The following is a 27,984-nucleotide window of genomic DNA, read 5'->3' as shown; positions in this document are numbered from 1 at the left end:
ACCTTAAAGAATGCATTAGATCAGGCTACTGTGAAAGACACAGCTGGTTAAAAAGTTGGCAGCCCTATTCCTAAAGATTGGGAAGCTTCCCCCTCAATGCATGAAGTTCAGGAGGCTAGTTCAGAGTACCTTTAAGCATGTGCAGAGTATACTTCCCAAAAGCACTTCCCAAAACCAAGTCTCTATGCTTTCAAGGTTTGGACAGGGATTTGTTTTTATTTATTTATTTAGAAAGTGAAGCTTCCTGTTTGGGTTTCCATGTCTCTCTTTATTTAAAATATTTCCACCTCTCCATACATATTCTCAAATTGACTTACAACACCTTGCATTAAAAATACGTATCACATAATTAAAAAAAAATGCAATGAAATAGAACTGGCAGCATTAAAAACCAGCTATGCAGACGAGGATCCACTACTGTGAGAATGCCTACCTCACTTCCAAAAGTGGGGGCACCTGGAGATAGGCTGTGCTCTATAGCACATGTGGGCAAACGTCAGGATTGCAAGATCTGCTTTGTGTTTGCGCTTACTAGGAAGCTGAGCTCCACCAATCAGAGCAAGGAACAAAGTGGTGACTTGGGATGTGGGGTGGAGATGGAGTCAACTACTTCCTGCACCCATAACCCCTGCAGGGGAAGAATGTATCAAAAATTCCAAACAGCATCTGCATTTCTACAGATCAGGACTTCTAAAAAAAAAAAAATCTATATTTGGGAAAGGGGTGGATTTTTTCTCATTACTTTTTTGAGGAGCCAGTCTACCGCAAATTCTCCAGCAGCAGCCTATCAGTAAATAGGCTGTCCTACCTTCTGCCTAACCCTGGCCTAGAGAATTCAGTCTGCAGGAGTGGGGAGAGGGATTTGCACGTAGCCCATATTTTTTTCTGGAAAGGGTCCAGAGCCTCAGATGAAGTTCCCAGTGCGCAGGTTGGCTGGGGACAGGCACTCCAGCTTCACAGGGCTTGCTTGGGGCTGCTTGGAGTCTTGCCCTGCCTCAGAAGACACCAGTTTCCCTGGCGACCCATCAAGAGCAGAGGGGGGTTGCTTGAGAGCTGGGATCGAGAGGGTCTGGATTGGCTGAGGCTGGGCTTGGGAGGCCGTTGGGTAGACGTAACCATCAGTCTCGTAGAAGAACCAGTCGTAATCCTTTGGGCTGTCCAGGAAGAGGGCTGGGAAGAAAATGGGGGGGGGGGCAGAGTAAGAAATAAACCGACTTGAAGTTGCTTTTCACTGAGTCAATCTGTTTTGCCTGGTATTGGCTGACTGGCAAAAAAAAATCTTTTTTAACACCTGTTAGCTGCAACTGGGGGAAAATGGTCTTTTCAGTGGTGGCCCCTTATTTAGGCAATTCTCTCGCTAGGGAGGCTCACTTGACACCCACATCAACGTGTTTCATTTCTCAAGGCTTCTACTACTCAGGTCGTCACCTTATTCAGTTATTGTCGCTGGTGGTCTATTTGCTGTTTCCTTTTACTTATTTACCTTACAATTGTTTGTAGGTTAAACCACCCTGCTCATCTTTGCCCTGAAGGGTACCATTCAAGTAACCTATTACGTTAAGAAAAAATACATAGGCAGACCACGCAACACTTCCGAATTAAGCGGGAGATCCCGGAATTACAGAAGCCAATCCTGGCTTCTGTTTGGATCTAGGAATGTCCTATTGGTGGCTTGTGCCAGAGAGCTGGACCAGAAGACACTCGTTTTTTGGCCTTGCGAGACAAAAAAATGGATGTATTTTGGTCTCTTGGGACCAAATAAAGGAGCGTCCCAATTTTGGAGGGTTTGCAGGGGTAACCAGTGATGATCTTCCCTAGCTGTGAAGAACCTTTGGCCCTTGAGATGTTCTTGGACTCCAACTCCCATCAGCCCCCACCAGCACAGCCAATAGCCAAGGATGATGGGGACTGCAGTCCAGTCACGGGTTCTCCATCCTGCTCTTTCCCTTTCAACAGTGCAGACAGGCGGCTGGTATCAAAGCATAGTCCAGCCACCTGCACTGTTCTCCTCAATCCTCGCCCACCGGGTCCCACTCACTCTCCTTCCCAAAGACCACCCATCGCTTACCAGGGTCATCAAATCCGTCCTCATACAAGCGATGGTGGGAAAACGGCTCTTTCTTGGATCCTCGGCTGTAGGCACAATAGACCCCGATGAAGAGGCAGAGCAGCAGGCCGCAGCCAGCAAGAAACAGCCCCATGGCGTGGCTAGCTGCGGTGTGGGCTTCCCCAGCTGACCGTTGCCCTGTGTAAGAAGGAAGAATGATATCACGTGGTCCACACTAGGGGTGGAGGAGAGGTCCCATGTGCATTTAAAGCCAAACCTATCATGTCCTCACTTTATGGAACAATACACAAACCAAAATGAAGCTCTCCTCAGAAGTTCACACTTCTCACAGTTTTATAATGCAGTCCTCAAAGTTTGCTGCAGTGTGTGTGTGTAAAGCATCCATGAAAATGAAGGTGTTAGTGGAGCGGGGAAAACACAAAATGCATTATATCTGGGGGAATTGCATTACAAAAACGCTTATGTGAGTCAAAAGGTAAAAAAGGTAAAGGTACCTCTGCCCGTACGGGCCAGTCTCGCCAGACTCTAGGGTTGTGCGCTCATCTCACTCTATAGGCCGGGAGCCAGCGCTGTCCACAGACACTTCCGGGTCACGTGGCCAGCGTGACAAGCTGCACCTGGCGAGCCAGCGCAGCACACGGAATGCCGTTTACCTTCCCACTGGTAAGCGGTCCCTTATTTATCTACTTGCACCAGGAGGTGCTTTCGAACTGCTAGGTTGGCAGGCGCTGGGACCAAACGATGGGAGCGCACCCTGCCACGGGGATTCGAACCGCCGACCATGCGATCGGCAAGTCCTGGGTGCTGAGGTTTTACCCACAGTGCCACCCGCGTCCCTCGATATGTGAGTCAAAGTTGCATATAAAAATGTGTGTCTCAGGAAGAAAAATTGCACTAAAAAGCTGGTGAAATTTCGTAAGGATTTTTCATCAAAAGCACTCACACACACACAAATGCCTGCAAAATGTGGGGGACTGAATTTAAGACTGGGAAAATAAGAAATGGAGAGAAACTGAAATGAAAAGATATTTTTCATCCCTAGCCCACACAGAGAGCTTCGTGGGAAGCATGGGCATGTCTCCTACTTTACAAAACGCAATCCTCCCTTCTAAGACGTCTTCTGTGAAATAGAGGAGCCAGTCATAGCCAGCCTCCCGTCGCAAGGAACAATCAAGAGGGTGTGACATGGAAATGTCCCCATGGGCCAAACTGAGACCCATGCGGAGTCTCGCTGGCTCACAAGCAGAAAGTTCCCCGTCCCTTTCTCTGTTTGAAGGGTTGTCTCATCCAGGTCAAGTTTAAGACTGGAAGACAATAAGTTGCCTTGAAATTGCCAGTTAACAGTTAGCACTCGGTAAGCAAGCTGAGCAGGCAGACACCCAGGTCACCTTCTCTACTATGGTGAGATTCATAGATCCATAAAGGGACCCCCTGGGACATCTAGTCCAACCCCTGCAAGGCAGGATCCCTGCTCACAGCCATCCCTGGGTGGGCTCAAACTGCCAACCTTCTGGTTAACAGCCAGACGCACTGGCCCAGATGTATTGCATTTCTATTTAAATAATATAAATTATTTCTAATACTGCGTCTATCCAGATAAGTTAGCAGGCGTGTGCAGTTTTTATGCAAACCTGTATCCTCGTTTGTCCACTTTCTTGACAATGCACTTCATTTGGACTACATGTGAGCAGCCAAGCTAGGCCTCATCTACATTTAAAGCAGTATCATGCCGCCTTAAACAGTCATGGCTTCCCCCAGAGTATCCTGGGAACTGTAGTTTGTTAAGGCTGCTGAGAGTTGTCAGGAGACCTCTATTCCCCTTACAGTGCAACAGTTCCCAGAGGGTTGAACAGTCAATCCCTCTTCCCAGGGAACTCATACAACTGTAGCTCTCTGAGGGGAATAGGGGTCTCCTCTCAGGGTGCTTAACAAACTGCAGCTCCCAGGATTCACTGAAGAGCCATGACTGTTTAAAGTGGTATGATGCGACTTTAAATGCATAGTGCGGATGGGGCCTGAGTCTGGGTCTAGCCCATTCTAACCCCAATTTTACAGATATAGCAACTGAGGCTGATAGATGCCAGCTTGCTTAGGGTCACCCAATAGCCACAAGTTCTCCCAGGTCCATGGTTTCATACTGATCTGTGAGCTACTCGACCCCAGCGCCCTTCTGGAGAATCCAGGATTGGAATTGCAATCAACTAATCCCTCCACAAACAGGGACACAGGTGGCGCTGTGGGTTAAACTACTGAGCCTCTTGGGCTTGCCGATCAGAAGGTCGGCGGTTCGAATCCCCACGACGGAGTGAGCTCCCGTTGCTCGGTCCCTGCTCCTGCCAACCTAGCAATTTGAAAGCACGTCAAAGTGCAAGTAGATAAATAGGTACTGCTCTGGCAGGAAGGTAAACGGTGTTTCCGTGCGCTGCTCTGGTTCGCCAGAAGCGGCTTAGTCATGCTGGCCACATAACCCGGAAGCTGTCTGCTGGCTCCCTCGGCCAATAAAGCGAGATGAGCGCCGCAACCCCAGAGTCGGCCACGACTGGACCTAATGGTCAGGGGTCCCTTTACCTTTACCTAATCCCTCCACAAAACCCCACACAGGCATAGAAAGATGCCTCATCCTCCAGCCCTACCTGGCAAGGCCAAGGATTTGAACCTGAGGCCTTCTGCATGCAAAGCAGATGCTCTACCCGTGAGCCACAGTCCTTCCCCTGTCTGAAAGCCCAGGAGAAGCACCTTCACCTTTGGGTTTCATCAGCATAATGGCCACTCCCTGAGCTGCAGTCTCCCATTGCTGACTTCCGCCAGACTCCTCGATGTCAACCTCAGGAAACTTGAAAGGAGCAGCCTCCATCTTCTCTTGGGGAAGCCTGGGTTTCTCTGTCTGTGGGCTGGAGACCGAGGGCTCCTTGTGGTCCTGGTCCTGCTGCGTCAAAGAAGGTTTGGGCGAAGATGTCGCGTCAGTGGCGTCTGATGTGGGACCTTGCGTGGATTCGGGGGATGTTTGTGGCGTGGAGGACCAGGTGGTGGGGAGAGGGGAAGGAGAGGAGAAAAGGGGCGTGCTGGGAGCTTCGTCGGTGGTAGCATGGCTTGCACCCAGGAACAGCAGCAGCAGGCAAGCGAGAAGGTGGTTCAGATCCATTTTCAAACTGCCAGACCAGGGAGTCTCTGCAGAGGAAGATAAAACGCTGGCCTGTGGCACAATAAAAACTGAGGAGACCTTCCACACATAATACAGGAGTGCAAGTGGAACGTCCATGGAACAGAAAGCTATGACCACCCCAAAGACCGAGGCCACCTCCAGACCATCCCTGTTCTGTGGAAGGGACTCAATCGCAGACCGGAAATGTAGGTTTGCCTTAGCCAGATTTATTTGTTGAAAACCTTTGGTGGTCAGAAAAATACAAGCAGTACAGGAGTGAACAGAAAAAAAGATGGTCCCCACCAGTGCACAGGACCCCATGATGGAGAGTGAAATTGTGTCTGGTCTGCCGAGCTGCTAAGGGGAACATCGAAACCTTATATGTAGCATAGTACATATAGTACATATGAACCTACCTGGACCCAGAGATCATCTTCTGAGGCGAGGCCCTTCTTCAGGTGCCTCCTCCTCAAGAGGTCCAGAGAGTGGCAACACAAGAACGGGCCTTCTCTGCAGTGGCTCCCCATCTGTGGAATGCTTTCCCCAGGGAAGTTTGCCCGGCGCCTTCATTATGCACCTTAAGGCACAAGGCAAAACCCATCCTTTTTAACCAGGCCTTTGGTTGACCTGATTTACATCTTATGCCCTTTTAAAATGTGTTTTTTTGGGGGGCTATTGGGTTGTTGTTTTTATTTTTATTAGGTATTTTGTGGTTTTATATCTTGATTTTATTCTGTGTATAATAATAATAATAGTGACATATCCCCATCCACCAAGAAATAACAGTTTTTCTCCCTATTGTCCAAAAAGAAAACTCTGTGCAGAGGCAACATGAGGGGAGACTTGGCATGTGCCTGTCATGTAATGTATAGCTTGAGCGCTCATTTATCCCAACAGAAACTCAAAACACGATAGCTTACACATGGTGGGGGACCAGTGGGAGGCAAGGCTGAAAGTTGTAGGTGCAACAGAAGAGGCACACAAAGCCATGCAGAGCTCCAAGGCTCCCACTACTTGCGCTAGGAAGCCTGATCATAGAGATCCTAGCAATTGCAACCTACACAGGTGCAAAACCTCTTCTCGGTTCCATGAAGACTAGAAGCTTGAGCATCTTAGCATGTCATGTACTGGATACGTATGTTACCACCAATGTCACACATATGCAAAATGTGTCTGGTGTTTATCTGAAGCAATGGCAGGGGCAGACCTTCGTAATGTGACATCCTGTGGGAGAGCAAAATTTCACACCCCTCTCCCAGCCCTCATGGTGCCTTCCCAAAGCTGGGTAAGGGAGGTGCCAGGCTTTGGGAAGGAGGTGTGAGGCTCTGGCAGGGTCCTAGAGCCCTTCCAGCTCCTTCCCAAAACTGGGCAAGCATTTCTAGGCTTTAGGAATGAAGCATGAAGGTGATCCCTTGGCGCAGGCGAACCGGTCATGTTGCCCTACATCCACTTCTGGTAAGCGGGGGAGCTGAGACCCCCCCAGTCCTGCCAGATGTTCAGCAATCTCACAAACAGCATGGTATTTTAAAAACAGGAGCTGGGGATTCAGGCCACCTGGATAACCCTGCACTCTAGCAGCAGACCTGCAAGGCCTTGCAAAGTTCCTTGGGGCTTAAGGAAATGCACTCTGCTCATTCTCAGAGGCACTGAGAATGACATGTTTCCTGGCCAAGCATTTGCCATCGAAACAGCTTCCCCAGTCCACGCGCAGGATCAAATTGAGCCCAGCTGCCCACAAGCCCTCAAGGAGAACCCTGAGCAACAAATCTTTCCTTTCACAGCCGCCTCTGACAAAGCTGTGGCACAACCCTAGATACGCAACAGCGGGTCAAACTCTCTTGTGTGTCAACGTGGTCCACAGGGAAGCCCTTGTTTACAGCTCTCTTGACTACTGATCGTTTCCCCATCATCATCAAGCAAACACAGTTTTACTTGTAAGAGCCATTTGACAGAGCAGAGCGACTTCGGAGACCTTGTTGCAAGGTGGATGCTATTCTGACGGGAGCAAAGAGATATCGCATAAAGATGATGGAAGGCACAGCCACCCACCCTCAAATGCTCCTTGGCCATTCCTTCAGTCGAAAAGAATTGCGGGATTGTAGCTCACACCTGCACCACACATTTAAAGCACCTTTATGCCACTTTCACAGTCATGACTTCCTTCACAGTTTATCCTGGGAACTGTAGTTTGTTAAGAGTGCTGATAGTGGTTAAGAGACTCGTCACAGAGCGACAACACCCAGCTCCCTTAACAAACTACAGTTCCTAGAATTCTTTGGGGGAAAGCGCTGTTAAATGTATGCTGTGGACGTTCTGAGGGAGCCTGCCACTGCCTGCGAACTACGCAATGGGGCAAACAGCAAGACCTCTTTATTCTGCCAAGCTTTCGATGCAGATTAAACCGTTGGCCCCAGGGTTTCCAGCTGATCGATTTACCCTGCTCTTGACTAATATAATTTGAAATTTGGACTGTTTTCCTGTTGTTGTTGTTGTTTGCAAGCTGGCTTGAGTTTGCTTTACCAAAAGAAAACTCACAATGTGGATTTCTAAACACATACACACACATAACCTAAATGCAGAGTCTGCATTTAAAACTGGAACGTTACTGTGTGATACAGAAAGCATGAGAAAAGGACCCCATTATAAAGCTGTACAGTGTGTATGTTATCTATCCATGTAGGTTTATTCCATCATAATAATAATAATAATTTATTTATACCTCGCCCATCTGGCTGAGTTTCCTCAGCCACTCCCAATCAAGTGTTAAAAACAATACAGCATTAAATATTAAAAACTTCCCTAAACAGGCTGCCTTCAGATAGGATAGCTGCTTATTTCCTCCACATCTGAAGGGCGGGCGTTCCACAAGGCGGGCGCCACTACCGAGGAGGCCCTCTGTCTGGTTCCCTGTAACCTCACTTCTCGCAATGAGGGAACCGCCAGAAGGCCCTCGGCACTGGATCTCAGTGTCCAGGCTGAACGATGGGGGTGAAGATGCTTCTTCAGATATACAGGACCGAGGCCGTTTAAGCAGAGGTTGGATGGCCACCTGTCATGGATGCTTTACAGCAGAGGTGGCAAACCTGTGGACCTGCTAGAAGCTGTCGGGACTACAACTCCCATTATCCCTGACCATTGGCAATACTGGCTATGGCTGGTAGGCGTTGCAATTCCACCACTTCTGAAGAGTTTAACAAGGATGCATTGGGAGATATTTAATCCAAAAGTTGGCATAGCGTAAGGAAAGGCTGCTGGATCAAGCCAATGGGCCATCTAGTGCAGCATCCTCTTCTCAGCAGCAAACCAGATACCTGTGGGAAACCAGCAAGACCTAAACACAAGAGGCCTTCCCCCTCCGGCCATTTCCAGCAAGTGATATTCAGAATAATGGCTAGTAGCCTTCTCCTCCACAAATCTGCCTAATCCTCTTTTAAAGCCAGCACTGTCCTGCAGGGGTGAGTTCCACAGTTTCACTCTTTGCTGTGTTTTACAAACTTCTATCATGTCACCTAATTTTGCCTTTTCTCTAAACTAAAAAAATCCCCGAAGCTACAACCTTTCTGCATAAAGGAGTTCTGCCCTTCCCTTCATCATCTTGGTTGCCCTTTTCTGAATCTCAGATGCGTAAACATTTAAATACAGTGGTACCTCGGGTTACAAACGCTTCAGGTTACAGACTCCGCTAACCCAGAAATAGTACCTCAGGTTAAGAACTTTGCTTCAGGATGAGAACAGAAATCGTGTGGCGGTGGCAGGAGGCCCCATTAGCTAAAGTGGTACCTCAGGTTAAGAACAATTTCAGGTTAAGAACGGACCTCCAGAACGAATTAAGTTCTTAACCTGAGGTACCACTGTAAATGAATTTCCTAAAAAGTAGGAGACTAACGAATAACATTCAAGAGGTATTTTAATTTTATTTTTTTAAAGTGAAACCTACTGAAAATTACCGAGTTCCTCCTGGTAGAGGATTTGTAGATACCTGAACTCTTTCTGCTAGGTTTGCTTTTCGAAAGGCATAACAAACAAGAAGGAAAGTTTGTAAGATCTACCTACCGTCCAGTGTTGGTTAAGAAGGGGTCTCCTGTTTGGACACTCAGCCAAGGAAGGGGACTAGAGCGCGGTGATGCTCAAAGGAACCGCTTGCCACTAAATGCAACAACATAGGAGCAGAATGAGAGGCCCCACCCAAAACATCTTAACTCCCCACAAGGGATAGAAACAGCTAACAAAACACAAGCCCCAGGAGAGGCCGACTTAGCAACACAGTTGTAGCTAACACTGCATCCCTTTTATGAACGGCTGGAAGTAGCAGCTGTCAGAGTTCAGTCTGGAGGGTCAAATGTTAGCTCTAATGTTGTGCCTCCCTTATTCGGAAATGAAGATTTAGAAACGCACACCCGCGTTTTGAAAGCAAGGGGAAATTGATTCCTTTTTTTAAAAAAAAAGAGGGAAGAAGTCAAAATTTTGTAATACGTTTTTATTGGTTTTACCATTTAATTTTACATTCACACATAAAATAGAATCAAAAAGTGTAGAATTCTCAGAATTCTCAGACTTCCTTCCTCCCTTCCGTAGAGTCCACTAATAGCTATTTTCCACTGCATAGCATATCGTCCTCTATCCTTAAAACTCTATTTAGAAGAAGTCAAAATTTGTGCAGTCTTTCAGGCAAATTGAAAATTGAGAATTGTCTGCAATATACCACATCGGCATATATGTACGTATATAATACATAATTTTGACCAAACTGCGGGAGGCAGTGGAAGACTGGAGTGCCTGGCGTGCTCTGGTCCATGGGGTCACGAAGAGTCAGACACGACTAAACAACAACAATAACAACAACAATAATACATAATCATATGATGTGCTACGTATATCACATATCAAATCAAAAGGTTTTTTAAAAAAGGACTGTGCTTATAATTTATTTTCAGCCTTATACTAGCACTGACTTACCTCTATAAAGTTAGTAACAAAATACATAGGTCAATGTTATCTTGAACTTTGTTGCACCAGGCTCCTCCCCACCCCCCAAATTGTGTTGTCTTCTTTCTTTCTTTTAATGATTTGTTGTGGGGGACAGAGTACTTTTAATACATTTTAATTGTGCAAACCTAAATTTCATGGTATGCACTTCAATCCCTTCCACAAACTAGTGACCACTGGGAGGGAACCTGTGTACCTATGAAAATAAACAAATAGTAGTGTTTTTTGTTTTGTTTTTAAAAAGGCACAGGTTATGTTCCCACTCCTATTTACTGTGCCCTCACACCATTTCCAGTTTTGGGTTTCTAACCCGTGTTCACAAAGTGTTATCCAAAACGCATATGTATCCTGTACTTTGTAATAACATAGTATTGTCTGAGGTGTTGTTTCTCAAACCACCTTCACATCCATGGGAGTCCTTGAGCTGTTTCAATTCCTCTCCAGCCAAGGTGTGAAAACACACCTGCGTAAGAACATCCCAGCCTTGCCAACGCCAAATTGACAGTGCTGATATGAACAGCTGGTGGGAAGTCGCAGGAGGAAGAGCTGTGAGATAGACCACAACTTCACTGTGCTCTAGGGTGGTAATGTGAACACACCCATAAAAATCAGTACTGGTTTCGGGTGGTTCTGCAAGTAGCAGCATCAGGGAACACTGAGCTACTTCACTCTGGAGATTTGATGTGGGTTGGTGGATATGGTTGTCTGTTGGGAGTTGTTAACCACCTAGGGACGCGGGTGGCACTGTGGTCTAAAACACTGAGCCTCTTGGGCTTGCCAATCAGAAGGTCGGCGGTTTGAATCTGAGTAGTGGTGAGCTCCCGTTGCTCTGCCCCAGCTTCTGCCAACCTAGCGGTTCGAAAGCACACCAGTGTAAGTAGGTACCACTGTAGCGGAAAGGTAAACAGCGTTTTTGTGGGCTCTGGCTTTCGTCACGGTGTTCCATTGTGCCAGAAGCAGCTTAGTCATGCTGGCCACATGACCCAGAAAGCTGTATGTGGGCAATTGCCGGCTCCCCCGGCCTGAAAGCGAGATGAGCACCACAACCCCATAGTCGCCTTTGATTGGACTTAACCGCCCAGGGGTCCTTTGCCTTTTACTTTCACCACCTACGTTCAACCTGTATATTTGTAAATATTACAGAACTCCCCGAGCTCCCAGCGACCCCTTGCCAAAGGAAATGAAACCCAGGAACTTCACAGTGATGGGAGAGGTGGGGTAAGTTTAAAAATGTGAAGCTGTTGAATCCTGAGTCTGACCTACTCTAGAATTCAAGAGTCGGGGGTCTCAAGATGATGTTGGTCTCCATCAGCCTCACTCAGCACAGTTGTGCGTTGTCGCCCCCGGCAAAAACACTCAATCCAGAGAAGAGCTAGAAGATCGAAAGGCAAGGCACGTTTATTAGGGCTGCAATAAGAACACTGATGACACTGGAATGTGGGCAGGTCTTGGAATCCTACACTGGGCCAGGATTCCATCATTAAGTGCTTCCGGTTCACAAAGTTGGGGAAGATCACTGCTGCCACCCAGCCACGATTAACCAAGCAGCCCCCAAAAGGAGGAAGACGGTGATGCTTAGCAGGACTATGACAGCCACCAGCCCTCCTGAGAGGCCTCCGAATGCAACATCCATGGAACGGAAACTGATAGGTAGACCTGCCGTGGAAGGAAAGGGAAAAGAGATGGGACACATTTAGTATATGTAGTTAGCCCGTAATATGCACAGGCGTCATGTTCTGTGCTTTGACCATATTTTGGAAACAAGGCATTGCTCAACAGGCACCCAGAGAGACAAGCTGCCTTAAATTGCTTCACACTTTCTCTTCCCCCAAAGAACTCTGGGTTCCCTTCTCCCTGCATTTTATCCTAACAACAAGCCGGCAGCCAAGAGTAGCTAACCCAAGCAGGTCACACAGTAACCTCTATGGCTAACTGGGATTGGAACCCAGGGTTCTTAAGTCCAGCCTTTTGACCGTTACACCACACCGTTTCTCAAACGCCTGTTGGAGGACAAATGTAGGAAGTTGGTCTCACTCTAAAGAAGGGGTGGGGGACCTGTGGACCTTCAGACAATGCAGGACTCCAACTCCCATCATCCCCAGCTAACACAGCCAATGGTCAGGGATGATGGGAAATGCAGTGCAGCAGTATCTCTGGAGGATCACAGGTTTCCCCACCGTTCTTCTAGGAAGGAAGCCTCTCTCCAGTCCTCTATCCGCCCTCCCCCCCCCCCCAAAAAAAACCCTTTATAAATCTTGGACCTGGACTACGAAGACGCCTGAAAGCTGTAGTTCCCCTTGTACCACCCACCCCCCCTCTGCCCCGCATGTCACCTCGTGTGTGGAAAGGCTGGGACCAGTTGGTTGCAGCAAGGAGAGTCTGGATTTGATTGTAGAGAAGGTACCGGGCACTGTCCAAAGTGGGAAAGGCAAGAAAAACAGATTCGGGCATGACGTGGTTAATGCTTTATGGGACACACACATAAAGCCCACTTTCCCCTCAGAGGTTTTTCAGATTATTATCCTTCTCTTGGTGTTGGTGCTGACCTTTAAAGCCCTAAACGGCCTCGGTCCTGTATACCTGATGGAGCATCTCCACCTCCACCGTTCAGCCCAGACACTGAGGTCCAGCGCCGAGGGCCTTCCAGCAGTTCCCTCCCTGCGAGAAGCCAAGTTACAGGGAACCAGGCAGAGGGCCTTCTCGGTAGTGGCACCTGCCCTGTGAAACGCCCTCCCACCAGATGTCAAAGAGAAAGACAACTACCAGACTTTTAGAAGACATCTGAAGGCAGCCCTGTTTAGGGAAGCTTTTAATGTTTAATAGACTATTGTATTTTAATATTTTGTTGGAAGCCGCCCAGAATGGCTGGGGAAACCCAGCCAGATGGGCGGGGTATAAATAATAAATTATTATTACCGGTATTATTATTATTATTATTATTATTATTATTATTATTATTCTCCTGAGGAACTCTGAGCAGGATACATATTGGGTGCTTCCAGATGACCTGTTTAGTAGGCATTCATCCTGATTCGTTGGCACAAAGTTTGTAGGGAGGTTATACAACAGGCATTATTTATTGCGCATTCTTTCCCTCGCTCCCTCAGGAGGTAGTGATGGCTGCCAACTAGGATTAGACAAATTCATGGAGGGCAAGGCATGCAATTGAGACCAAGATGACACCATTCCTCTGCGAACAAGATATTTACCCAATGAGACCAGATAAACTTCTCACCTGTACCCTCGCCCAGGAAGGACTGCTTTCGTGCAGTTGTCACTGAGGCAAACTAAGGTGGGCCCCACCTCATAAGCAAGGTCTTTTGTGATCAAAGGCTCCTCTGTCATTGGGCCGCAATAGGGTATAGGGAACTTCCGACCAATCTTATAAGTGTGGTTGTGTCCTGGAGGGAAAAAGAGCAATCTGATCTATTCTCTCTTAAGAACCCAAGAGAGGCGGGAGATTCAAATTACTTGGTGATAGATGTTGATATACAGTGTAGCATCTGCCAACTGCCCAACAGTAGGGCCAGCCCCAGCAGCAATATGGCAAGCCTCTCAAAATAGGTGGTTTTATTATGTGCATTTGGAAAGAGATAATAATAATAATAATACACCCATTTCCCTCCCCCCTTACAATAACCCTATAAGGTAGATCGGGTTGAGCCAGTGAGCTTCATGGAGTGGGGATCTCAACCCACATCTCCCCAAGTATTAGTGCATGTTCTCAACGTTTACTGACCCAACCTTCCCTCCAGCTTCTTCCTAGAGAAGGTGGAAATGATAGAGAAAGGCAAACAAAGGACTAATTCCTTTCAGGATAATATGGAATGGAGCACCACAGTTTCTGTACAAGTCAGGGATGTTGCGCTTTCCAAAACACCACTGGAAGGAGAATTTTTTGAAGTGCTAACTTATCAACAAAACTCTTGAGCAACTTTTTGCTTTATTCTACCTGCTCACCACTTCCATTACCTTTTGGTTTCACTTCCACCTCTATGGTAGCTGTCTCCCGGGAGGCCTGGCTAGGATCCAAGGCCTCTCTGGTCCACTGTTCATACAGGCAGTAGGCAGGTCGGAGCCAAAGAACAGTTGAGAGGCGGGAGTCCGGGTAGTATAAGGAAACAGGGTAATCTAATGAGTAAAGGAGGAAGGAGGGAAAGGGAACAAAAACATGCAGATGGGAAAGCAGCTGAGGAAAAGAAGAACATGGTGCTTGGAAGTTATAGCTTCTATATTACACTGCTCTCAGCTGACTGTATTGCCTCCTTATGCCCCCCACCCCAAATTCCCACAGGGACAGAATCCCAACATCCTTCGTCCAATGAGCATAAGCTCCTTCTGCTTTCCAGAATTCAGCAATCTCCCATGGTTTCATTTCAAGGTTAAAGCCCTAAATGGCCCAGTATACCTGAAGGTTGCTCCTGCCAAACTAGCAGTTCAAAAGCATCTCAAAGTGCAAGTAGATAAATAGGTACCACTCCAGCGGGAAGGTAAATGGCATTTCCGTGTGTTACTCTGGTTCGCCAGAAGCGGCTTGGTCATGCTGGCCACATGACCCGGAAGCTGTACACCGGCTCTCTCGGCCAATAAAGCGAGATGAGCGCCACAACCCCAGAGTTGTCCACGACTGGACTTAATGGTCAGGGGTCCCTTTACCTTTAAGTATAGTTGCACCCCGAGTCACTCACCTAGTACCAGCAGAGAAGCAGATCCGCCATATAGCAGAAGGTTTATGCCAAACAATAACATTGCCCCCTTCATCTCTGAAACAGGATAAGCAAACCCACCACAAAGGCTATAAAGATTGCTTTCCCAAAACTACAACTGATCTGAACTAGATGGGAAGGAGCAGACAGGGATATTTAAAGGGGAAAAGACTCAGGCCACATGAGCTCCTAAAGAACTTTAAATTTAAAGAACTATGATACCACTTTAAACAGTTATGGCTTCTTCCACAAAGAATTCTGGGAGCAGGAGTTTGTGAAGGGTGCTGAGGGTTGTCAGGAGTCACCCCACATCACACCCCCAGCTACAGTTCACAGATTTCCCTGTGAACAGGGATTCATTGTGAGCCACTTCATAAAAAGTAGCTCTGTGAGAAGAACTGGCGTCTCCTAACTTCTATCAGCACCCTTAACTCAATGCAGTTTTGGAGATTTTTGTTGTCAAAGAGTGCCAAATCAGCTTTCATTGTGCAACCTGAATTGGCTGTGTGTGTAAATGCATCTCACCTAAAAATATTTCTAGGACAATCCCAGACATCTCTACCTGTTAAACTCAAGAAGACTTACTCTCTGGTAATTGAGCACAATATTTCAGTCTGTTCTTTTCTTTTTTTGTTGATAAATGAATACCCTGTGTCCTTCGAGCATATTCCACGTGGCTTACGGGGAGGGGGGTGGAATTATAAATGCCACAAAATCAAATCACATGCACTTAAAAAAACAACAACAACCTGCCAAATCTATAAACAGCAGAGCAGGAAATAAAAACCGCCTGAATAAAAATCAATGTTAGGTTAACAAAAAGTAAGTTCAAACAAATGTGCAAAACAGCAGCAATAAAACACACACATATGCTGAATTAAAATGCCTCGATGAATAAAAATGTTTTTATCTTGCCCTGGAAAGTGGCAACAAATTTAGATGCCAGCAAGGTAAGGACTGTTGTGTCTCCCCAACAGAGCTTGCAGAAAATCCCTACCCTAAAGTTGTTCATGCAGAAGTTTCACTGAATTCAACAGCATTTCCTCCAGCCCCAATAAATATGGTCTTAGTCTTGCTCTCTGTGTTCTGTCCACCTCCTACCCTTATGTAACTTGTGTAAAAACAGTGCAGATAGTCCTCCAGATGAATTGCAGGCGTGGCCAGCCCAACCATTGGACAGAGTGAGGCGGCTGATTCTTTGGTGTTATGAAAGGCTGGCAAATTGTTACTTGTTTAATTTATTCTTACTGGATTGTATCCAGCTAAATTCTAGATGTGTTAAAATGATTGGGTCTAAATTAGCTGTGGCCATTAATTTCAATGGACCTATGCGATGACTGATGTTGAATACAATCCACTGGATTTTTGCTGCCAAGCAGGGATGGGTGACTCTGTCCATTTCTGTTTCCTCACTTTCCCAGTCTTAAATTCAGTTCTGCACATCAAGTTTGCTTTTCGTTTAAGTTCTCTTTAAAACTTATCAGCATTTTAGCGCGAATTTCTCCTAATGTAAATGTGTTTGTGTGAAATTTTGCCTAATATATTGATTTCTAGGCACACCTTACCCTCTCTCTTTTTTGTACATATTACTTGGTTGGAGAACTGAGTTACAAGCACCGTTTTCAAAGGATGGCATTTTGAATCCCGTATCATTTCAGAAAGAGCAGGTTACGTAGGTTTTCCCCTTTCAAATGCTAACCGAATCAAATTTCTCCCCCATCCCTGCTGCCAAGGAAATACAGTACATTTGCAGGGTTGTCTGCCTTGGGCATCGGAAACAACTTAGCCAACCTTAGGTGCTCTACACATCATGAGAACAAAGGAAGGGGCTGCTGGATCAGGCCAATGGCCCATCTAGTCCAGCATCCTGTACTCACAGAGGCCAAACAGATCTCTGGGGGGCGGGACTCTCAGAAAGGACCACAAGAGCCCTCTCGCCTCCCCCCGTGGTTTCCAGTCAGAAACATTACAGTGGTACTTTGGGTTAAGAACTTAATTCGTTCTGGAGGTCCATTCTTAACCTAAAACTGTTCTTAACCTGAGGTACCACTTTAGCTAATGGGGCCTCCCGCTGCCGCCGCACCGCCGGAGCACGATTTCTGCTCTCATCCTGAAGCAAAGTTCTTAACCCAAGGTACCATTTCTGGATTAGCGGAGTCTGTAACCTGAAGCGTCTGTCACCCGAGGTACCACTGTACTGCTTCCAGCTGTGCAGGCAGGACATAACCACCATAGCCTGACTTGTGGGGAGTGGCCATTGGCTCTTTTGCCTCAGGCAGCAAAATAAAAAGCCCACCCCACCCCCGCCTCAGGGCATTGCATGGGCGATCTCCCTGCCCATGACTGAACCCTTCCCAAGTTCAGGCAAACATCTCTTGCGCAAAACACACACCAATCTAGTTGCCAGCATCTGCTTCACATCTGCGAAAGGCCTGTGTTGCTTTTATATTGGAATGTTTAGACCATGGGTAGGCAAACTAAGGCCTGGGGGCCGGATCCAGCCTAATCGCCTTCGAAATCCGGCCCGCGGATGGTCTGGGAATCGGCGTGTTTTTACATGAGTAGAATGTGTGCTTTTATTTAAAATGCACCTCTAGGTTACGTGTGGGGTATAGGAATTCATTCATTTTTTTTCTTCTTCACAATATAGTCCGGCCCCCCACAAGGTCTGAGGGACAGTGGACTGGCCTCCTGCTGAAAAAGTTTGCTGACCCCTGGTTTAGACCCCCTTATCTCTACAGGCTGAGACTTCCATGTCTTTCTGTTTGTTTGTGTGTGCTGGGATAAAAGTCAAGTGCCACCTCTGAGAGCAGTGGCTACGTCTGAGAAGCCCGCACATCCTGAGAGGCTTGTGCACCCGGGGGTGGGGGTGGGTGCCTGGCTCCATTAATTTACGAAAGCAATTGAGCATCTGGCTCTGCATCTCTGATCCCGATGCCCAATTAGCCGCATTGGGGTCGGTGCTGGCAGCTGAGGCGCTATTGATAACTTCAGCGACGACAACGCCTCGCTGTGTTCCCTCCAGGAAAGTCGGCATCTGAATGTCTGATTAAGATATTCACTGACAAACCCCAGAGTCTGCGGCTCCAATCTGGTGGAACGCTCAGTCACAGGAGACCAGGGCCCCGCGGGACTTGACATCTTTCCGCAGGGCCTGCAAGACAGAGCTGTTCCACCAGGCCTTTGGCCAGGGCACAGCCTGACTCCCTCCTTTGGCAATCGTCACAGAACTTTAGCTTAATGGTTGCCATCAATTTGATTTTAATTAATTTTTATAATGAAATGTTTTTAGAATGTTGCACTATTTTATTGTTGTTAGCCACCCTGAGCCCGGCTTTGGCTGGGGAGGGCGGGATATAAATAAAAAAATTTTATTATTATTATTATTCCCCACACCTTCTCCTCTCTTAATCCACCAGGTCCTTTTAAATGTTTGGTCCCATGCTCTCAGCAGCCTGGTCCAGATATACCTGGTCCAGATATATTGAGATATTGAGATATCTGTAGATAGGAAGCAGCCATGAATTAAGCTGCTGTTATTAGACCCTGTATTCCCCCAGAACCAGAAGGTCCTGCCTCTTTCCACAGCAAATGCAAAGGATTGAAATATGGGTTCTGCTTGTGGACCCATGGCATAAATTGAGGAGCATAGCTGGATCTCTTCAGTTTTAGGAATATAGAACTGCTGCTTCCAGTCTGGCAATTCAGCAGGCCTGATAAAAGCGAAGTTCTTCTTGGTGGGAAGAACTTTGCCATTTTAGGCCTTGCTCTTTTACTATACAAAGAATCCTGGGAACTATGGTTTGTTAAGGGTTCTGGGAATTGCAGCTTTGTGAAGGGTAAACTGAGGTACCTAGGATTATTTGGGGGAAGTCAGGTGCTTTAGAAGCATTGTGTGTCCATCTTCCTTCTCCTTTTCTTCTAGTAGCCTGTTATTAACCAATCCCGGTTGGTTGGTTGGTTGGTTGGTTGGTTGGTTGGTTGGTTGGTTGGATGGCTGCTGACGGAAGCTATTTTGGGAGAGGAGAAGCCAAATGGGAGTTGGCTTTAGCTAGGCCCATATGGGGAAGCCAGGTGGAATGCCCTTTGAGAGGACACCTCTGAAGAAGGCTTCATCCAGCCTGACAGATGGAGTAGGTCTTTCCTCTCCCTCAGACACAGCCAGGTAGAATTGATGGTGGTGGAGACAGTCCTGGAAGAGGAACCCCAAACAACAATTGCTTTCAACCAGGTTGGTGGAGCAGACCTCAGTGAATATGTACATACCTTCCAACATCCGAACAGCAAAAACTGGGACACCATCTTCCCATTTTTTGTCACAAGAGGACAGTGACCATGTGATCACTGCACGATTTCACACTGCAAACCGCCCCCAAATGCTTTTTTCAGACACAGCACCCGAAAGCGTGTGTTTTGTGGTGCCACGCAAGATCGCGACCCTGAAAAAAGCATTTTTTTCCAAGGGAAATTACAGCACAAAATCATGTAAGATCACAGCGCCCAAAATGGCTGCCATTCTCTCACAAGAAAAAATGGGATGTCCCAGTTTTTCCGGGACACTTGTGAGGTATGTGTGCATCACAGCAGCACTACTGCCTCTTGCAAACACCATGGAAATGGTGGATCTAATAACGAATACCAAAGGCCATGTTTGGCTCATGCCTGCGCTCCAACTTGAGTTTGATGCACAGTCCCTTCTCAAGAGTTGCTGTGACCCAGGATGCACTTCTTCCACCGCCCAACGGAGTGGCCCGTCTCCTTGCCCTACCCTCAGTCACATCAACTGCAACTTGTTTGTGTGCCTATTAGCGAGCCTTGTCTTAATGAGGCCCGGAGGGAAGTGAGACCACCCAGCCGCCCACCCTCCATCGACAACCAAGCGGTGAGTCACGCCATAGTGTGGGAGCAGGTTTCATTAGCGGTGGTGCTGAATGAGACCTTCCAAGTGGGGTCAAGGGGATCCGATAGCGTTTGCTCTGATAATGAGAAGAACACAAGCAGTCTAATTTCCCTGTCTTGTTAACATTCACATCATCTCCATATACACACACTTCCGTTTGCTCCTTTGACTTCTAGGCACAAGTTCAAAAGGTTTTCAGCGGGACAAAAGAAAACCTCTTGAACTTGTGCATAGAAGTCCCAGACCAAACGGAAGAAATTGCAGGCAAAGGGAAGTGTGGATGAAGGCCCCCCCCCCCTCCACAAAGACACCACAAATGCATATTAAACCTGCAATTTTTTTCCACTAAAAAATTCCACTCTGTCTGTGCCTATGGACATTTAACATCAATGTGTTCTCACCAAAGTCTCCCCACTATCCCCCACAATACTTTTCCATCCTTCTGTTTAGTTCCATCATCTTTAATCACCCATCGTTTATTTTTCTCAGTCACATTTTAACACACACACCCTCTCTCTCACACACACACAATTACTCTCCTATCTCATATTTCCCCCTCCACAGTCCATATTCTGACCCCATTCCTTGCTGTGCCTCATTATTTTCTTTTATTAGAGTGACCCGAGGGCAACCCATTCCAATCCGATCCATTCCTTCTTTTCCTGCCTCAAAGCATCGTCCTGCCTTCCCATTGATCTGGACCCCGACGCCTCCACTTGCCCTCTGTGCTGATGTCACAAGCAGAGGCAGAGGGGTATAAATTCACCAGAGGGAGATTGCTGGAGGCAGGAAACAGAGGACTGGGATACAAGAACCCCTGTGCTGTGTCACCAACATACATAGGTAAGGAGTCCAGGGGTGGGAGCCTGCCGGAGTTGCCCTTTTCACACACCAATCCCTTTCCCTGTCTTTCCCTCCTAGCCTCAGGAGCCATGGAAGCAGCGTTTGGAGCCTGCAAAAGTCCCAGGGCCACCTTAGTCATTCTCAGTTCTTGCTTGCTGCTGTCTTCAGGGGCTGTGGTGCACAACTCAGGCAGGTAAGTTGAAGGGCTTTTTCTTTGTGTGAGGTTTTTTCCCTGACCACCTTTTCCATCAGTCATTCTAGATCTGTTAAAAACCACGCGAGCCATTCTCCATCTGAACCAGATTTACAGTGGGCAAGATTGCGCAGGGTTGGCAGGTGTGTGTGTGTGCCTTTAAAGTTTAGTAACATGACCAAAGTCTTGCAAAAGAGTATGTGGCAGAGAAGGGGATTGGGAAAGGAAAGGAGAAAGTTCTTCACCCACAATAGTTTTTAAGAATGTGTTGGTCGGGGCAGCCAACACAGTGCCATCCAGATGCAGCCAGTGTAGCATCGTCCCATCAGCCCCAGTCAATGTGAGCGATGGTCAGGGATGATGGGAGTTGTAGTTGGACAACATCTTGGTGGAACCAAGTTGACTATCCCAATATAGGCAGTGGAATAAATCGGGAGAATACCTTTTGGGGAACCTCCTCTCTCACTTTTTCAACTGCTGGTTGCTTCTTTCTCTTCCGAAAGAAGCCAGGCTGGGGGGAAAAGACATTAATACTGATTCTTTATCCTTTTCGGGGAGAGAAGAGGCAGCAAGAAGGTGCAAAGGGAGAAGTTTGTAGTTGCAGGAGAGGAAAAAGAGGGGCTGGGCTGGGAAGCGTTAAACAGAACATGGATGGAGCAGGGGCTTTGTTTCAAAGTATAATGAGAGGTTCTAGACTTGGAAAGATTTAGGGCTCTTCCAGACTGTCACTATTTTCAGGTGAGATTCACTCACATACCCGCACCAAACCCCCGTACCCAAAAGATCAGATGTGTTGCAGTAAGGAAAGTGGCAGGAAAATGCACTGGGAAGGGGGGGGGCGCAGCACTTCCTTTTACACAACTGCCATGTGACCAACCCACAAAGAACTCAGAATGTTCATAGTCAAGGTTGTCCAATCTCCCTGCAGACAAACCAGGATGAACAAACAGGTTGTTTGGAAGAAGTGCTCAAATAATCCACAATTCTGTTACTGATTTAAAGACTAGCTCCACCATTTTTGTCCATAATTTGCTCATGGAATTCTTCAACATGGATTCCAATGTAATGGCCAATTGCTTAGTCATGTGGGGCCTGCAACAAAATGTTGCAGTTTTTGTGGAGTGCTTCTGTTCAAGATTCGAGGCCATCTTCTCCACCACCAACACCCCATATTTTCATTTCCCATCCTCAATTGCTTCTCAGTATTTCGTAGCAACTGAGCATGCTCAGTCCTTGGGCTGTTTTTGAGGTTCCCTTCTCCTTAGGTCTGTTCCCCCTTAAAGTAGTTTTCAGACTTGTGCAAACTTTGCAGTTTCCTTGAGTCCACAATAGCTCCCTCTTCTGCAGAGGCGGTGCTTTTTTTTGTCCAAATAAACGATGAAACTCACAGCCTAGACATAAGTAATGGAGGAAATGACAGTTTTGAAGAAGAGAGCTGAAAAAGGCACAGAGAACAGGGGCCTCTTTAGACTGGTGTTTTATTGCAGGTGTATTCTGCAACATGTTCCTGACACAATCATGATGTGTCAGTAGTGGGTTTATTCTTCACGCTTTATTTGTCATTCAGCGACGCTTCCTCAATGCTACAACATTATTGCTTTTCAGAGGGGCATGACAAAAGCAGGACAAAAATAAACCAGAACTTTTGGGTAAAGAAAGTTATGGGATCCCAGCAACTGGTTATGGGATTATTACTGATTGTAGACAAAGCAGTATATGACCACCCCAAAACTTTTGCAGGCATAAACTGAATGGAAAGCAGAATAATAATAATAATAATAATAATAATAATAATAATAATAATAATAATTTATTTGTACCCCGCCCATCTGGCTGGGTTTCCCCAGCCACTCTGGGCGGCTTCCACAAATACCAAAAATACACTAATATGTCATACATTAAAAACTTCCCTGAACAGGGCTGCCTTAAGATGTCTTCTCAAAGTCAGGTAGTTGTTTATCTCTTTGACATCTGATGGGAGGGCGTTCCACAGGGCAGGCGCCACTACCGAGAAGGCCCTCTGCCTGGTTCCCTGTAACCTCACTTCTCGCAAGGAGGGAACCGCCAGAAGGCCCTCGGCGCTGGATCTCAGTGTCCGGGCTGAACGATGGGGGTGGAGATGCTCCTTCAGGTATACTGGGCCGAGGCCGTTTAGGGCTTTAAAGGTCAACACCAACACTTTGAATTGTTGGTGCATAGCCAACCTTATTGCCTTGTGAGTACTTCAGTGAGAATGCACCATGAAACAGATGTCTGGAGAGGCCCAAAGTCTATCAAATGTCTAATTCAGGGGTCAGCAAACTTTTTCAGCAGGGGGCCGGTCCACTGTCCCTCAGACCTTGTAGGGGGCCAGACTATTTTTTTTGGGGGGGGGGAATGAACAAATTCCTATGCCCCACAAATAACCCAGAGATGCATTTTAAGTAAAAGGGCACATTCTACTCAGGTAAAAACACGCTGGTTCCCGGACCGTCCGCGGGCTGAATTTAGAAGGCAATTGGGCCAGATCCGGCCCCCGGGCCTTAGGTTGCCTACCCATGATCTAATTGAACAGTTGAACAAAACAGGGAATTAATAGCAGGGAATGCCTGTCCTCTCCTTGCCTCTCTTGAGAGCACCCCGGAGGCATCTGCCTGGCAGGGACAGAATGCTGAAGGCAGACACTGAGCCAGCAACACACACCCCAGAATCTGAGCTCTCCCCTCAAGGGACCTTACTGGTGGAGATGCCTCTAGTGTCTTCCAGCAGGCTTGAGACTATGGTTTCTTACTCCGCTTCTTGCCTATTAATTAAGTTTCCATTATTTCCCACCAACTAACAGCTGCCAGGTTATATAAAATTCCTAGCGCAGGGTTGGGGGATCCGCAGAGCTCACATTTGAAGCAATGCAGCTCCCTTCAGCACCAGCCAGCAGGGCCAATGGTCAGGGGCAGCAGGAGTTAAAAGCACCCAACTCCCCTCTCGTCAAAGAACTGTAGTTTGTGAAGGGTGCTGGGAATTGTAGCTGTGTGAGGGATGAACTGCAGCTGCCGGGACTCTTTGGGTGGGTGTGCTGTAAATGTATTCTGTATACGCAGCCTAAATCTTTATAAATATATTTAGTCTTTATTAAGGCGCCAAAAGGCTTGTTTTTGCTGCAGCAGGCTAACACGGGTGGCTTTCTGGAGATTGCATATTGTGTGGGCAAGAGCTTAGGGGGATCTGTACTTGTGCTGTGCTTCCTTCAGAAGGCAATATTAGGACTCCTCCTTGGTTCCAATCTACTTGATCTCTCCTCTGGAGAACTCAGGTTTCCTATACTTTCTCTCCCAGCAGGCTCTGGAGAAGTGAAGTGTCCCAGTATCCTCCACCAGGGGGCGGCGTTGACCTCAAAGGAGCCCCTGTTCCCTGGAGCCTCCGCATCCCATCCACTACCTTGCATGACTGGATGCTCAAGTGGATGTCCTCAGATGTCACCGCCCCCTGGGCTGAGGACAATGAAGATGAAGGGCGAAACAGGAAGTCCCGCCTGTGGGGCCCAACAAGACAGGAAGCTCCGTCTCCTAGGGGCCAGAAGGTGGCGCTGTACCAAGCCAGCTGGGTTCCAGGTTGGGGCGGGAAGCGAAGTATTGTGCTAGCAGATGATGCCGCCTTCAGGGAGAAAAGCAAGATGCTGACAGCCATGGAGAGGCAGAAATGGCTCAACTCCTACATGCAAAAGCTTTTGGTGGTGAACTCTGAGTAGGAGGAAGTGGGGGGATTGCAGGAGGTAGAGCGGGCACGGAGATGTGAGGTGCAAGAAGGGTCAACCCAGCTGCATTTCGCCTCTCTCAGAACCAAATCCAGGGCATTGCCTGAGTGACTGAGTTTACTTACGTGCTGCTTTTCCACAAGGAGCGGGACCCAAAGCAAAACGACTACAGGAGAACCTCGGTTTTCGAACTCAATCCATTCCGGAAGACCGTTCGGCTTCTGAAAAGTTCCAAAACCAAGGATCAATGGGCTGGCTGCAAAGTCAACGGGGGGGTTTTGAAAACCGAAGCAGTTACTTCCGGGTTTTCAGCGTTCGGAAGCCAAAACGTTCCAAAACGGAGGCATTCAGGAACCGAGGTTTGTCTAATGGTTCATTTTTGCCATTTTTGAATTTACTGACATGCTCTGTATTCCGTACACGGAAGCCAAAACATTCCAAAACGGAGGCATTCGGGAACCGAGGTTTGCCCATGTATGGAATACAGAGCATGTCAATAAATTCAAAAATGGCAAAAATGAACCATTAGACAAACATAGAATAAATTACACACACACACACACACACACAATGGTACCTCGGGTTACATATGCTTCAGGTTACAGACTCCGCTAACCCAGAAATATTACCTCAGGTTAAGAACTTTGCTTCAGGATGAGATCAGAAATAGTGCGGCGGCAGCACAGCGGCAGCAGGAGGCCCCATTAGCTAAAGTGGTGCTTCAGGTTAAGAACAGTTTCAGGTTAAGAACAGACTGCCAGAACGAATTAAGTTCTTAACCCAAGGTACCACTGTATAACCAATCTAGGTTTAGGTACATAAATAAAAAACAAAACAAAACAAGAGTTAACTGACAATAAGGTTTCTGGTTCTGATCTACCTGCACTCTGAGATGGGCGGTGTATCAACTGACCATTTAGAACAGGAATAGGCAATTGGAAGTCTAGAAGCAGCGTTTTACCACCCCTCCACCCTAAAAGGCTTTTTACCGATTGTGCTCCTGCATAGCTCCTGATGCCAGGGAACTCGGACGCACCCAAAACACATCCACGGTTGAGTTGCTCAGCGATTTATCCCTAGCTGAGAGCCAGGCGAAATTTCTTTCACCCCTGCAGTTGGGATGGCTAGTTGGTGACCCTGTAGGATTCCAACCCCCATAATCACTGCTAGGCTCCTCCAGATGATAGATTTATTCAACATTCATCCTCATTTATTTGTACAAAGCTGGGTAGACTATGACGGTGCACACATAACTGGCTTAAAACACAGTGGGGTTGTGTCATTTCCCCCTCTAAATGCCTCCTCTTTGAGCTGCTATTAGGTCCACAGTGGGTGAAAATGCATGTACCTGCATCTTCCATGGCTGCCCCACATATGCAGGTCTAATAGCTGCAGGTGTGTGTGATTTAGATTGGGGAAAAGGTTCATTGGAAATGATTAAGCCTTGCCTCCATAACACAGCTGATTTAAAGTGAAGCGGGGGGAAACACTTGGGGAGCCAATAATGGATTTTCTCCTTCAGCCCTTAGGTGGTGAAATGTAGAAGGTCTGTTGCAGTAAAAACCCTTGAAGAAAAGAAGAATCAGGTTGAATAAGATAATTTAGAGCTGGATGGGTCCTTAGAGGTCGTCTCGTTCACCCTTGCTCAGGGCATTAAACTTGCAGCTACAGCAGGAAAGGGGAAGTCTGACCTCCAGAGATTTTGTTAGACTCCATCTTCTGTCAGCCGGAGTCAGTGCAACCAAGAGACAGGGATGATGGGAGCGACGGTCAAAAGGTTCCCCATCCCTGAACTACGCCATTCCTGGCTGACAGCCACCCGGCCTCTTCTTAAAACACCTGCAGTGTAGGAGAGCCCGCTAACTCCTAAGGCAGACCACATACAAAACACATTTTACAGTTGAGAAGGGTCTAACTTTCTGCCAAAATCTGCTTCCCTGCAAATTCCACCCACTTTGGTCTCGTCCTGTCCTGTGAGTGACAAATAGCAAATCTGACTTGAGACTACGTAGCAGGTGGATTTATTACTGCATGAGCCTCACTAAAGGCTGTCTGAGACAGCAGTTGTGCTTGGTTTCCTAGAAAAGATGGTCACTTTGCATTGCCAGTTGGCCAGAGTTGTTGGAGAAGGAAAGTCACAGGAAGGGCACCGAGAGGGTTGCCTCTGCCCTTTGCTGAACATCTGTTTCACACTCTCTCCACTCATGTTCACGTCAATATCTGTACTGAAATTGGAAGGATACAGAGAAGTTTAGGAAGGCCTCCGTGCTTGTATCTCGCACTTTCCACTTGGCTGTTTTATTTTTCCTGTTCTAATAAAATATGAGATTTAGTTTGTCTTGTTTTGTATTTCCTCTGTTGGGGGTGGGAATGAACAGCACAAAGAGGTTTCTCCAGGGAAAGGGCAAGTTATTTATTAAAAAAAATAATCCCTCCTAATATTTTTATGTATACCAAAAGTGCAAACAGTTGCATTCAACAGAATTTCCTAAAAGCTAAGTAAAAACAACAAAACTATATGAAACAGAGCAATGTGTAAAATGGCAAACTAAAAATTAAAAAGTCTCAGTCCAGGCGTTTATGGTTTTCTGTGTCCACATGAATTACATAAGGGCAGTGCTTTTTTCTGGGGAGATGCAGGGGGATACATACCCCTAAACATTTTGTGAATCTAAGTTTGGCCTCATTGAGGGGGGTCCGTATTTCAAAATGAATAGGAAAATGAGAATACCCCTAAACATTATTTTTAGAAAAAACCACTGGATAAGGGAGGGAATCTGAAAGTCCCAAGAAGGCCCACTTCTCCATTATCAACAAGTGAAAATCCACAGGTTGTGGACTGTCCAGCAGGATCTCCTCAATATATTAAAAATCGGTGTGTTCTGGTATTAGGTATCCTGTTCCCAAGTTTTTTAGGGCAGCAAAACACTGAGCTTGGTTCAGTGGTGTACAGAGTTTTCAGCGCCGCTGTGCTTTGTGTAAAGCTGGGTGTCCGCCTGAGCACCCTAGTAGCTAAATTTTATACTAGCTGCAGCTGCCAAGCCAGGCAGAAGGGTAGTACTATGTATGGGGCAGTGTGGTGCAATGGTTAGAGCACTGGGCTAAGACCTGGGAGATCAGGGTCCAAATCCTCACTCAGCCACGGTGCTCCAGTCACTCATTCTCAGCCTAACCTACCACATGGAGTAGTTGTGAGGATAAAATGAGGAGGAAGAGGAAGCATGTAGATTGCCTTCAGCTCCAGTTAACTAGCCGGCATTCAGGTACCCGTTTAGGGCGTGCACAGCCTCTCCTGATTCAGATGTTTCAGGGAACATCTGGCAACCGCTTGTGCCAAATCACCTAATGACACCCCCCCCCCATGGTTTCAGCAAACTATGATAGGAAGGGCTGAGAACAAAAGTAGCACGAAGGGC

The 27,984-nt window shown here is 47.1% G+C and overlaps 3 protein-coding genes across 5 annotated transcripts; 1 reads left to right on the top strand and 2 right to left on the bottom strand.

The window, feature by feature from the left end:
• Positions 1-166: 166 nt before the first annotated feature.
• Positions 167-9,361, bottom strand: GFY (golgi associated olfactory signaling regulator). The gene is made up of 4 exons (XM_079950572.1): positions 9,264-9,361; positions 4,811-5,236; positions 2,069-2,245; positions 167-1,170 (listed from the first exon to the last, which is right to left on the bottom strand). Exons 2-4 carry the CDS (start codon positions 5,208-5,210, stop codon positions 905-907), a joined length of 843 nt encoding a protein of 280 aa, XP_079806698.1. The 5' UTR covers positions 5,211-5,236; positions 9,264-9,361; the 3' UTR covers positions 167-904.
• Positions 9,362-11,569: 2,208 nt separating this feature from the next.
• Positions 11,570-24,313, bottom strand: LOC307201944 (uncharacterized protein). 3 transcript variants are annotated; one of them, XM_079951499.1, is made up of 5 exons: positions 24,253-24,313; positions 14,169-14,327; positions 13,432-13,597; positions 12,530-12,606; positions 11,570-11,852 (listed from the first exon to the last, which is right to left on the bottom strand). In XM_079951499.1, the coding sequence occupies exons 1-5, from the start codon at positions 24,257-24,259 to the stop codon at positions 11,710-11,712; spliced, it is 552 nt and encodes a 183-aa protein (XP_079807625.1). In that variant the 5' UTR covers positions 24,260-24,313; the 3' UTR covers positions 11,570-11,709. The 3 variants fall into 3 exon arrangements, with proteins under 3 accessions (XP_079807625.1, XP_079807624.1, XP_079807623.1); XM_079951498.1 differs by lacking the exon at positions 24,253-24,313 and adding an exon at positions 19,169-19,234; XM_079951497.1 differs by lacking the exon at positions 24,253-24,313 and adding an exon at positions 14,885-15,084.
• On the top strand, positions 20,611-24,805 carry PTH2 (parathyroid hormone 2). The gene is made up of 3 exons (XM_079951505.1): positions 20,611-20,645; positions 20,724-20,838; positions 24,151-24,805. The coding sequence occupies exons 2-3, from the start codon at positions 20,735-20,737 to the stop codon at positions 24,560-24,562; spliced, it is 516 nt and encodes a 171-aa protein (XP_079807631.1). The 5' UTR covers positions 20,611-20,645; positions 20,724-20,734; the 3' UTR covers positions 24,563-24,805.
• The last annotated feature ends 3,179 nt before the right edge of the window (positions 24,806-27,984 follow it).

This window comes from Podarcis cretensis (assembly GCF_951804945.1).
Source record: "Podarcis cretensis genome assembly, chromosome: 13".
NCBI lineage: Eukaryota > Metazoa > Chordata > Lepidosauria > Squamata > Lacertidae > Podarcis > Podarcis cretensis.
The sequence above is the reverse complement of the archived record's forward strand: the minus strand, read 5'-3'. Positions and strand labels throughout refer to the sequence as shown.

Excerpts from the sequence above, each read along its gene's own strand:
- GFY (XM_079950572.1), bottom strand. The coding sequence starts at position 5,210 with ATGGATCTGAACCACCTTCTCGCTTGCCTGCTGCTGCTGTTCCTGGGT. Across the intron at positions 2,246-4,810 it reads TATGCTGATGAAACCCAAAG|GGCAACGGTCAGCTGGGGAA; the intron begins GTGAAGGTGCTT and ends CTTCTTACACAG. Across the intron at positions 1,171-2,068 it reads GGACGGATTTGATGACCCTG|CCCTCTTCCTGGACAGCCCA; the intron begins GTAAGCGATGGG and ends TTTTCTTCCCAG.
- PTH2 (XM_079951505.1), top strand. The coding sequence starts at position 20,735 with ATGGAAGCAGCGTTTGGAGCCTGCAAAAGTCCCAGGGCCACCTTAGTC. Across the intron at positions 20,839-24,150 it reads GTGGTGCACAACTCAGGCAG|CAGGCTCTGGAGAAGTGAAG; the intron begins GTAAGTTGAAGG and ends TTTCTCTCCCAG.
- LOC307201944 (XM_079951497.1), bottom strand. The coding sequence starts at position 14,957 with ATGAAGGGGGCAATGTTATTGTTTGGCATAAACCTTCTGCTATATGGC. Across the intron at positions 14,328-14,884 it reads TGCTTCTCTGCTGGTACTAG|ATTACCCTGTTTCCTTATAC; the intron begins GTGAGTGACTCG and ends TTTACTCATTAG. Across the intron at positions 13,598-14,168 it reads GGTGGAAGTGAAACCAAAAG|GACACAACCACACTTATAAG; the intron begins GTAATGGAAGTG and ends TTTTCCCTCCAG.